At 55.1% G+C, this 12406-nt stretch overlaps 1 protein-coding gene across 5 annotated transcripts in view; it reads left to right on the forward strand.

Annotated features, from left to right (window-relative positions):
* The window catches only part of KIRREL3 (kirre like nephrin family adhesion molecule 3), a 581266-nt gene that overhangs the window by 532579 nt on the left and 36281 nt on the right, over nt 1-12406 (forward strand). For all 5 annotated transcript variants that reach the window (XM_030828765.1, XM_030828762.1, XM_030828766.1 and 2 more), the window contains one exon: nt 9288-9438. In XM_030828765.1, the coding sequence (XP_030684625.1) occupies nt 9288-9438 (151 nt within the window). The remainder of the gene's footprint in view (nt 1-9287; nt 9439-12406) is intronic.

Raw genomic sequence — 12406 nt, forward strand, 5'->3', positions numbered from 1 at the left:
GAAATAAATTTCTGTGGTTTATAAGCCACCCAGTTTATGGTATCTTGTTATAGCAGCCCAACTGGGCTAAGACAGATGCCTAGTTAAATTTGAGTTTCAGAAAAATAATAACTTTTTAACGTAAATATCTTCTAAATACTGCACGGGACATACTCATGAGCCATACTTATACTAAAGAAAGTAGTCATTGTATATCTGAAATTCACATTTAACTGAGTATCCTGTATTTTATTTGCTAAATCTGGCCACTTTCCAGGGCTGCCAGGTGAAGCTGTTTAGGCTCCACCGTCTCCAAGGTGCCTGGCTCAGGGGCCAGGGAGGGCTGAAATCCAGCCCATAATCCCTTACCCAACAGCCCTTGCCCTGCTGTGTCTACCAACAGGGGTTCTTGTCTCTAATTCACACACGATACCAAGGGCTGGAAGCACCCTGAACTGGCCCCCGTATTAATTGTGTTTTTAAACTGTTGTGTATTTTATGATGCTTTGACATCTGGGGCCTTGCAGACCCAGGGAAGGACCAGGGTAAGCTAATTCCTGGAAATAGCAATCAGGCTTTATATCAAAGCAGACCAACCAATCCGGAGCCCAGGCCCCCACAGCGTTTATTCATCAGGCTCTATAGTCCAGGACATTAAGCCCCTACCCTAAATCTCCCCAGGGCCACACATCAAGCCACCCCTACAGCTCAGGGCCCAGGGAAATTATTCAAGCTAACCAATCCTAAACCTGCTGAACCACCAACCCTACCTCACCATTCCTTCCTGTGAAAGCAAGCCACAACAGACGCTCTGCCCACACGCTCCCCACACCTCCCACCCCGGCCCCAACTGACCCTGGGGCCTCCCCTTCCTCTGGGAACTATGAGTAGCAAACTGTCTTTTCTTTTTTATTTTTTATTTATTTATTTATTTATTTATTTATTTATTTTTGAGACAGAGTTTCACTCTTGTTGCCCAGGCTGGAGTGCAATGGCATGATCTCGGCTCACCGCAACCTCCACCTCCTGGGTTCAAGCGATTCTCCTGCCTCAGCCTCCAGAATAGCTGGGATTACAGGCATGCACCATCATGCCCAGCTAATTTTTTTTTTCTTTTTTTGTATTTTTAAAAGAGACGGGCCGGGCGCGGTGGCTCACGCTTGTAATCCCAGCACTTTGGGAGGCCGAGGAGGGCGGATCACGAGATCAGGCGATCAAGACCATGGTGAAACCCCGTCTCTACTAAAAATACAAAAATATTAGCCGGGCGTGGTGGTGGGCACCTGTAGTCCCAGCTACTCGGAGAGGCTGAGGCAGGAGAATGGCGTGAACCTGGGAGGCGGAGCTTGCAGTGAGCCGAGATCGCGCCACTGCACTCCAGCCTGGGCGACAGAGCATGACTCCGTCTCAAAAAAAAAAAAAAAAAAGAGATGGGGTTACTCCATATTGGTCAGGCTAGTCTCAAACTCCCAACCTCAGGTGATCCACCTGCCTCGGCCTCCCAAAGTGCTGGGATTACAGGACTGAGCCACCGCGCCCGGTTGCAAACTGTCTTTTCAACGGCAGTTGTCTCCTGATCTGTTGGCCTCCCTCTACCTGAATAAAAACAAAATTCCGGGTACATTTTTAAACAGCCCCCACCCAACTCCACTCAACAAAACTGTGCATAGCGTCCCAGATGGGGTTAATGTACCACAGTCTCTAAGATGAACGGGGCCTTACAGGACAGCTGGGCCAAACTCTTTTGTCTGCAGCTAGAAAATTGAGGCCTGGTGGGGAGGTGACTGTCCTCAGTGGTGCAGTGGGCAGTGCCAGGCCTGGAACCACAACCTCCTGACACCCTGGCCTCTGCCCTTGCCCATGCTCCTCCTAGGGCAAGCCGGCCCCCCAAGCTCTGCAGCTGGGGGCCCAGCCTCCAGAACGCCCGCTCGCCTCAGGTCCGAGGGTTTTCCTTGGCCTCCGAGACTGGGGAAATACACAGCCTGGTTCCCCCCACCCACAAGTCCTCTAAGCGGTCCTGGAAAAGATAAGCAGGGCCTTGGCCGTCCGAGGAGGATGTGAGGCAGGGCCCTCCCCACTCTGAGGGTGTGTCCTTCCTGTCCCAAACTGACCACCTGCCAAGAAGTCACTCCAGGGCTGCCAATCAAAGCACCCAGCACCTGGTGCCAGAACCCAGGGCAAACTCCTTCTCTCAGACACAAGTCCAGGGGGAGGGAGGGGTGGCTGCCTCTTGGAATACAAGCCTCTCCCTTATGTCCTGGGCTGAAGCCACCCTGTCATGTTAGATAATACAAGGATATGACACAGAGACAGAATTGTCCAGAGGAGAATGAAAAGGAAGGACAGGGGCTTTCCTTCCAGTCTGAGCACCTGTCCTGTCCCTCCCTGAAGTTGGGCCAGCCTGGCCCCTGGCAGGGTCAATGTCCTGCAGAGGATACATGCCATCGGGTGGAGAGAGAGGCCAGGGTCACTCTGCTGGACCTGTCCCAGGATCACCTCGAGCTCAACGTGTCACCCTTGTCTACATGGTGAAGGCCCCTCGGACAGCCTGGTACCATACTACTGCACAGCAGGGCGGGGGACCCCGTCCATGCTCCTGGGCCTGTGACGGGAACAGCAGTGCCAGGCAGCCCCAGGCCTGGGTTCCCGGTTCCACTGCATAACCTCAGGCAACTCGCTCCCTGGGTCTCTGTTTCCTCGTCTGCAAAATGAAGGTGTTGGATCAGACGCTCCAGAAGGGAAACAGATTCCTCAGGGGACAGTCACCTCAGATGGTCTCCTGCCCCTCTGTGGCTTGTCCAGGGAGCAGCAGAGGCCTGAGACCCTCAGTGTGTCCCTGGACATGAGCATGGGAAGAGGCCCTGTGTCCCAAGGCAAGGCACTTCATTTCTCTGGGCCTCTCCTCCAAACCATGGTCATCCACCATCCTAACTGTCCACCCCACAGCCAGTGGTTCTCATGGAGACCAAAGGGGTGACCAGCGGAGCCAGCACACGTCAGTGGAGCTTCCCCAGGCACGGGGCTGTGTGCGGGGCAGGGAGAAGCTACAAGCCCGTGATGGGGAGTATACCCAGTAGGGTGCACAATCCAGGGCTCCTATGGAGCAGGCTCTAGGGGCTGTCCGAGCCGACCCCTCTGCTTCCCCTCCCAGGGCCCCAGCCCACCCCCTCCTCCCCCAGGGCTGCAAGGAGGCCTGTCAAAGGCCAGCAGCACTCCTGACTTCCCCAGAGAGGCTACATATGAGGAGGGGCCGGAGCATCAGCCGCAGAGAGAAAGAGAAGCTGGGAGCACACACAAAATCAGGCAGCCTTCAAGGACCCCAGAAAAGACCCCTCAGGGCAGCCCTGGCTGCTGTCGAGTTTGATGCCCTCAGTGGCTGTTGCATGGTGGATGATTATCCCCATGGGCTCAGGAGCTGGCAGCCTGAATTTGGATCCGGGCTCTGCCACCTTCCAGCTGTGTGACCTCACCTTGCCGTGTCTCCCTGTCCTTGCCATACAATGGGAATGACAGCAGCACCCACTTCAAGGGGTGCTTGTGAGGACTGAATGAGAAACATGCCTGGCACATAGAGAGCTTGCAACAAGCACGGCTGTTGGGATTGTCACTCCCTCACTGGATCCACACGGCTGCAAGGTCCACTCTGCTGTGGACCTTGCATTTCCTGTATGCAGACATCGGTGTCATATTTAGGCTGGCCACATGGTTCTGAAGGCCTAGCTCAAACCTGGGATCCATAACATAACATGGTGATGTCACCCTCTGCCTCAGTTTCCCCAGCTGCAAAATGCAATGATAATGATCACGGATGTCTGTTAGGGTTGCAGAATTACTTACAAGAAATTATGCATCGGAAGCACCCTGTCAAGGGCAGGAGTAAGGACTGGATAAATGTGAGCTACTATTATTGGCTCCTGTCCCACAGGGGGAACCCCAGTTCCCTGCCCCAGGGGTCGTACAGCTATTTCATAAACTACCAGGCCTGTTCTCAAGTTTCTGGGTTGCTCACCAACCATTGTCTCTGTGACTGCACCATGGGACCAGTAGGGGAGGGACGAGCCTCAGCCCTGGGGGGCACCAGGCCCCTTCCCCAGGAGGAAGGGCAGGAGAGGAAGCACCCAGCCCCTCCCCCAGCACAAGCTGGCCATGCTTCTCCTTAACAGGCCACTGTCACAGCCTCCAGGGTGCGGGGCGAGCCACACTGCCAGATGGGGCCTTGGGCAGTGCCCACTGCAGGCTCCCAGGGGGTGTTGGCTGCAGAGGCACGGAGCAGGGAAAGGCCCCTCCAAGCTTCTTCCTGGAGACTCAACCCTGGGCCGCCTGGGGACAGTGGGTTCCTCCCCTGTTCCTCGTACTTCTGAGGGCCCGGTGCCAGAGTGGAGACCACATTCTTTCTTCTGGAAAGCCCCCGCCCAAGTCCACACAGCAGGGGAGGAAGGATGGGTTATGGAAGAGGAGGGGCGAGAGGACAGGCTGAGCCCAGAAAGAACCCTTCCTAAGAGCATCTTCCCGCCAGGCAGGAGGGTTGCAAGGTCTTAGCACGCACAGTCGTGTCTGTGTCTACTTGGAGCCCTTTGCCCTCTACCCCTACCACCAGGACCACTGGCCTCGCCTTTTACCACCTTTGCTAAGAGGAGCTCTGGAGACCCCACTCAGGAAAGGGATAAGTGCCCACATGCGCAGGGCCCTCACCCTGCACTGGGCACCCCCTCCCTGGTCACTCACCCATCACCCTGCACCTATCTGCCCAGCTTAGGGGCCTAGAGTCTCTACTGGGTGTGGCCAAGGCTTATCCTGGCCTTCTCCGTGAAGGGCACCCCTCTGGCCTCTGGCCTCAAGGCTGGATGCAGAGACTGGGGCAAACAGCGCTGTGCATCCTCCACCTGGCCCACACATCCTTATTCAATCCAGGTGGCAACCAGCCCACGTGGAGCCCCAAGCAGCTATCAAAAGGGGAAGCAGAGCCATGATTTTTTTTTTTTAAAAAAAAAAAAAAAGGACCCAGCAGGTAGGGAAGGTGAGTTGGGGGAGAAGCAAGGCCGCCTTGTTGCCAGGTAATCAGGCCTGCTCTTGGCCTTTCCAGATTGCATATCAATGAGCATCCCATATTTAGCACCAGTGCTTGGGCCCCCACCCCCTGCCTGCCCTCCAGCCCACCCATCTCTGAGAGCCCAGCCTGGCTCTCCACTGCCCAGCGGAAGCCCTGGGGGCTTTGGAAAGAGCAGAGTGGCCAGCCACTGCCACCCGAGCAGGAAAACCACGTGGCGGGGTACACTGTGTACACCACGCCTGGGAAGACCAGCCTCGCAGGCCAGTGCTGGGAAACTAGAGAGGTGAGTGCCAAATCCCTGCCCTTAGGGAGGGGCAGTGGGGGTGGGTGCACAGCCCTGAGGCAGCATCTGAGCAGGCAGCATCCAGAGAGAACCTGGGGCCCTGCGCAGTCACAGCAGTCAGTGGACAGAGGCCCATGAACACCCATAGACGAAAACAGGTACGCGCACATACCCATGGGGGTGTATGCCCCGGCATGCTCGTTCCTGGACGCATGCTGCACACACGCCATCTATACGCCTGCCCCTGGCCCATATCTGCGCACACAGGGGCTGGGTCCTTGGGGACCCTCGGGAGCCACCATGGCACTCACATGAGCAACCTGGGCGACCCGGGGGGCTGGCAGCACATTGGTGCTTACCACTGGAGGGAGGCCTTGGAGACGGTGGTCCCCGAAGCAAGTGGCCCACCATGCATAACGCACTTCCTTCCGGAGCTCACCTGCAACGCATGAAGCTTTCTGAAGCAGGAGGTGGGAGGTTCAGTGCCCATGGTGCGTCCCCAGAGCCAAGCTCGGTGAAGGGAAGCAGGGAAGGGAGGGGCGGAGCGGAGCTGTGACTAGAACCTGCAGATGATAGAATGTTCGCCTGGACAGTACCTTCAAGGCTGCAAAGTCCAGAGGCTCCATTTGCATATGAGCAAAGTGACAATTAGTGGAGATTCATTTCTGAAAAGGAATGAAGCGAAAGAAACAAGAGAGGTGAGATCAGAAAGGAATGGGGGAAGAGAAACCGGAGGGTGCAGGTCCCCCCAAACCCCTCCGCATCCCGCCCTGCCCTGCACGTTCAGGGCTCCCTCCAGCCTTCCCCCTTGGCCCCCCGGCTCTGTCCCACCTTCCTCCCCTCAGTCATCCTGTAGCAGAGCTCGCAGACCCAGCCTTCCTCCCCGGGATACCTGCCGCACGGGGTCTGGGTCCCCTGAGAGCTGGGGGCCCAGGAGGTGCTGGGACCTTCCACAGGGACAGAGAGGGTGGTGGCGCTGGGGATGCACCTTCCCCTCACCCTCCTTTTGTTTAATGAACACATCTCCCTTTTTCTCTAATTAGGTGGAACAAACAACTTGAACCAGAATTTTTATTTCCCAGAAAAGCACATGCCCGGACCCAGTAAATATGTCATTAATCATCATTCCGAGGCAGAGGAGCACGCTGGGTGCAGGGAGGAGGGGGAGCAGTCAGAGGGCCTAATTAGAGCTGGGCCCCTCCCTCCCCTCCCGCTGGCACCCACCGCCCAGAGCCCATCCACTGGAAGGGCTCCTGGCAGAGTCAAGCTTATGTAAATGTCCCTTGTTAGCACAACGGAAAAGTAAAGGAGAAGAGAAGAACAATACCGCCCGCTCCTCACCACCTCACCACCTCACCGCCCTGTGCACCCTACCCGAAGTTTTAGTTTCATCCAGGAAATTGTTCTTATTATCACTTGGCTATTTATAGACTCGGTGAGATCTGCCGAAGAGCCCAAGGCAGGGTGGTAAAGCGGTGCCGGCTGCTGCTCCCTCCCCGCCCGGGCTTTGGCTTGGGGTTCAACTTCACTCCTCTGCCCGATTTTGCTGGCCCCGGGGCCAGTGGTCCTGCCCCCAGCTTGCTGCATCTGGCCATGTCACTCTCCTCCAGCCCCTCTGCCCAGGGCCGTGGCTGGTACCCTGAGTCCCAGGCCTGCAGCTGCACGGCGTGGCTCTCTAGAATGTCATGGTCTGGCTTTGCCGCCAGCAAGATGTGCTGTTCTATTTAGAGGCTCTGGCCCTGTTCTCCTGAGGCCATGAGGTTTGCCCCAAGTTGAGAAAAACCTCACTGAATTAAGGACCCAGAATGTGGGTTCCAGAAGCCTACAGGTTTCTCCCTGTGGCCCTAACTGTTCCCATCTGTCCTGCCAAGAGCACGGTACCCACCGTCCAGCACCCCCGGGGCTGCGGCAGAGGCTGTGACTCAGAGTTCACCCATTCTTAAGTGCAAATCCTAGCTCCACCCAGCAAGTTCCTGGCTCACTTGGAACTCAGGTTTCTCTTTGGCTAATCAAAGATAATGCTGCTGTCTTCTGGGGCCTCATAAGAATTAGAGACATTGCCATTGTCACTTTATGGGAGGTTTTGAGGGAGGAGTGGTCTGTTCATCTACTCCCTGGCTCCAGTCAAGGGGAAACAGGACTGCACCCATCGTGAGGTCCCTTCCTAGTACCTCCTAGTAGCAGAAGCCTTTGCATACTGACAAGACTCCAATCCCAACCTGGAAGTGCACCCCCCCACACACTCAGCACACCCTCACTGGGGTGCAGCTGACTTAGTGGGCCCCAAAGTGATGGGGAAGTAGCTGCAAAGAGGAACAGGAGAGGGAAGGAGGCAGCAGCCACAATGGGGAACCAGCTTTGGAATGACATTGTGGCCCAGTAGAGAAAAGCAATGACCTGGGAAGATGGGAGACCAGCAGTTAAGATGGGTTTGCTTCCTAGGGCTGCCATTACAAAGCACCACAATTCGGTGCTTAACACAACAGAAATCAATTATCTCACAGTTGTAGAAGACAACGAGTCTGGAATCAAGGTGTCAGCAGGGCTGTGCCCCTCCAAAGGCTCCAGGGGAAAATCCTTCCTTGCCTCTTCCAGCTCCTGGCGGCTCCTGGCATTCTTTGGCTTGTGGCAGCATCCCTCCAATCTCTGCCTCCACCTTCACCTGGCCTTCTCTGTGTCTCTCTGTCTTCTCCTCCTCCTCCTCCTCCTCCTCTTCTCCTCCTCTTTTTCTCTTTCTCTTTCTCCTTCTCCTTTTTCTTTTTCTTCTTCTTCTGAGGTAGGGCCTCACTCTGTGGTCCTGGCTGGAGTACAGTGGCACAACCTCGGCTCACTGAAGCCTCAACCTGCCAGGATCCAGTGATCCTCTCACCTTAGCTTCCCAAGTAGCTGGGACTACAGGCACAAGCCACCATGCCTGGCTAATTTTGTTTTTTTTTTTTTTTGGTAAAGACAGGATCTTCCTATGTTGCCCAGGCTGTTCTCCAAGTCCTAGGCTCAAGCAATCCTCCCACCTCGGCCTCCCAAAGTGCTGGGATTACAGGCATGAGCCTCCACACCCAGCAGACTGTCTTCTTTTCTTCCAAGGACACCAGTCATTGGGTTTAAGGCTCACTCTGAATCCAGTATGACCTCATCTCAAGAGCCTCAACTAATTACTAATTGCTTAACTAAACTGCAAAGACGCTATTCCCGAATAAGGTCATATTCTGAGGTTCCTGGTAGACAAGAATTTGAAGATGACACCATTCAACCTCCTGTAGGAGCCTAGTACTTATTTCAGGACCAACTTGAAGTGTGAGTTTGGTCAAGCTCCATAGCCTCTGTCTATCCCACCTATTTCTTCCCCTATCCAATGGGAGATGATGGTATCTATCCCACCTATGGTTTGATTGAGGCTCTAATGAGATCAGGGAGTGAAACGCTTTGGAAAGTTGAATTTATATAGGCAAATAATCAAAAGGTTGATGTGCATTGATTCTGCCCATGTCCCCACCCACTCTGACTCCCATTCCCCAAACTGTGCCCCCTCTGCAGACTGTCCCCGCTCAGGGCCCACAGTCCCTGCTGGTTGCAAACCATCTCCTTGCTTCCTACAGAGCCTGAGACTGTCACTCAAGCACCAGAGGCAAAAAGATGTGAGTTCATTTCAACATGGGACCTCCGTGAAGCCTGGTTTCCATGAAGCCTATCCTGGTTTCTTTTGTGCTTTTAGCATGTGAATCCAGGCTAATTTTCACATGATGGAAAACTGTCTAGTTCCTTTTTCCTTCCACAGCCCAGCACTTAGCCAGGCCAGGGAGCCAAGGGTAACCCCTGAGCTCTGCGTAGACATTGGCAGCCCAGGTCTCCTAAGCTGAACCCCTCCATCCGCAGCTCCCTCTTCTGTCTAAGCTGGTGCTCGTTCACCCCCAACCCAGGCTGGCCACCCCAGCCAAGCGACATGGAGCTTTCTCTCCCCTCTCCCCTTCTCCCAAGACCCTGCTTCGGGACGGCAAGCGGGAGAGCATCGTCAGCACGCTCTTCATCTCCCCTGGTGATGTGGAGAATGGCCAGAGCATCGTGTGTCGTGCCACCAACAAAGCCATCCCCGGAGGAAAGGAGACGTCGGTCATCATTGACATCCAGCGTGAGTACCCACCCCCTCCCCCAACCCAGCCCTGCCAGGCCCAGGGTGAAACACCCAGCAACTCTGCCCATAGCCTGGCCCATCTGATGGCAGGAAATGGGTGAGGCAGCTCTGTAGATCGGCTAGCTTGTAGATACCGACAGGAAGGACCATCTTGTCTTCCTTGCTGTCATGAGATGCAACCTCACAGATGAGGGTCTTTCGCAAAGGACATCTTCAGGCCACATTTCAACACCTGTACAAGGTGGGACTTTCATACCAATAAATACGGTCAGCTGCTGCCTCTGCTGGCGGAGGGGAGGTCTGAGTGGAGATGCTGGTATTTGAAGGGTCCCCAGGCTCCAGAATCGGCAAGCAGCGCTGTGCTCTGGAGAGGGTGCACCAGCCACTCTCATGGAAGGGTCGATCAAGGGGATAAGAAGAAGGAAATCTACATGTATTATCTCATTTAATCTTTTTTTTATTCTTTTGAGACAGTCTCACTCTGTTGCCCAGGCTAGAGTGTAGTGACGCAATCTCGGCTCACTGCAACCTCTGCTGCCCAGGTTCAAGCGATTCTCCTGCCTCAGCCTCCTGAGTAGCTGGGATTACAGGCATCCATCACTACACCCAGCTAATATGTGTATCTTTAGTAGACATGGGATTTCACCATATTGGCCAAGCTGGTCTCAAACTCCTGACCTCAAGTGATCCGCCCGCCTTGGCCTCCTAAAGTGCTGGGATTACAGATGTGAGCCACCTCGCCTGGCCTTATTTAATCTTTACAACAACTGTTTGGAGAAGGTGCGACTGTGGTCCCTACCGTGGGAAACTGAGGCACCAAAAGGCCACTTAGGTTTCAAATGCAGGCAGCATAGCTTTCCAGAGCCCACCCTGGTAACATCCTCTCCACACTCCTGCACAGCCAGCCCTCGGTGGACCGTGTTAGGACTAATATTGACAATTATGATGCTTTGGGGCTCCACCAGCGTCGCATCCCAAAACCACCTAACAGAGACCCCTGAAGGTCTCCTAAAAGTCTCCCTAAGGTGCCTGTCAGCCCCAGAGCCAAGAAGGCTCAGCAAGGTGTTCCAGGGCCTTCCTCTCAGGACTGGATTCTTTCAGTTTAAAGGGTCGGGACTCAAAAGTGGACTTCTCTCCTCTGAGATCCCCTCCCTGCCGCCAAGCGTAACGCCACCGCAAGCTGGTGGCTGCTTCTGTCCTGGGCTCTGAATTTCAAGGCTGGAGCTGCAGGCTGGCATTCGTGTCCTCCTTAGCCTTTTATTCATTTTAAAGCAAGTGCATTAAAAACACTTCCTAACAGCCCTGATTTCTCTAAGCCTCCTGGATTCTGGGCTCTGAGTCTCTTCAGGGACCTGGAGTCCAGAGATGGGGTCCGGGTCTTAGGGTTCTGAGAGCTCATCTTGGCAGCTAGAGAGCAGAAGCTCCCAGCCAGTGTCTAGAATCCTGACAGGCACCATTTAGATTCCAGAGGGCAGAAGAGATGGTTGAAAACCTCAGGTAGGCTCAAGACACCCACACACAAAGGCTGAGTTCTTGAGGCGGGGGGGGCACTTTATCTTCACTGTCTTGCCACCAGCTATTAACAAGTATCTCCATCCGCCCCACAACCCCCGACACATCTCTGTACCAAGCAGCCTTCTCGCAGTCCTCATTCACAAGGAGCCAGGGCCGTGGAGCTCTGGCCAAGCCTAGAGCTAGGGTGATGGAAGGAGGCCCCGGGGCACAAAATGCAAGGAGGGCTGGCCCTGAAAGTGAGGCAAGGCCTCCTTAATCTCTGACCCTCGGCTCTTCCCCCTCACTGGCCCTGGCCCTGGCCTGGGTCCTGGGTCTGAGCACCGCCTCCTCCTGTGTGGTGAGCCACCGCATGGAGCAGTAAGCCCCACTGCTGGAAAAGGTGAGATGCTGCGAGGCCAGGCAGTCCAGCGTCCAGGATGGCTCCACCACCCACGGGTGCGCTGGGCCTACGTCTGTCACATCACCCTAGGGGACTCTGGTTCCTTGTCTGATTTGGCCAAATGACATCCAAGGCCCCTTCTTGCCCTAGGACTGGCCACGGATCAGAGCTCTCTGTCCAGATGCAATCCAAATCAGGAAGGGGAGAGGGCAGGAGACACAGAGCATCCAAGCTTCCTACTTCCAGGCTGCCATTCGATTCACCACCACCTCCCTTCTTCCCCAGCCTGTCCCCAACCTGATCAGGAGGCCTGTACAAAATGTTACAGACTCCTGGACAAAAGCGACAATCTAGCTGGCCCCCTGCAACAGCAGCGTAGGTCCTGGCAGGGAGAGGTGGGAAGAAGCAGTTTCCTGCTCCAGGCATTACCCCAGGAGAACCTATCCAGGCAACGGGAAACTCGCCCTCCTAACCACAGCCCACCTGGCCTTCTGCACTCATGCCCACAGAAGATCGTTCATCAGGGTGCAGGTGACAGTCTGCATCCGGAGGACACTGGGTATTGCCAGGCCTCTAGGCTCTTTCTGGCTTCCTTTCCAAGGACATCTCAGCCACCTTAGGAGGCGTCGGAATGAGGTCAGAGTGACACTTGGGGCCCAGCAGCCCAGTTGCCCAGACCAGCCTCGTCCAAGGCAGTAATGGGTAGTGGTGAAGGCCACAGCATTCTTCCTGCTTTGAACTCTCTGCCACTTACTGAGTGGCACTGACCCGGTTAGTTAACCTCCTTGTGCCCCGGTTTCCTCCTCTGTACATGGAAGTAATCATGCTTACCTCCTAAGGTTGCAGTGAGGATTAAATGAAATCCTTCCTGGCAAGCCCCTAGCGCAGTGTCCGACACATTTTGAGTGTCCCACACCTATCAGCTGCTGTCAGGGCGCAGAGCCACAAGTGAGTGGTGCCCCTCATCAGGTGTCCCCACAGCCCTAACAGGCAAGGGATCTTCATCCATTTGTCCCCGCGCTCACCGCCCCTAGCCTGAAGGTGCTTATATGTGCTTGCCAAGCAAAGCAC

Source organism: Nomascus leucogenys, chromosome 15, assembly GCF_006542625.1.
Source record: "Nomascus leucogenys isolate Asia chromosome 15, Asia_NLE_v1, whole genome shotgun sequence".
Lineage (NCBI taxonomy): Eukaryota > Metazoa > Chordata > Mammalia > Primates > Hylobatidae > Nomascus > Nomascus leucogenys.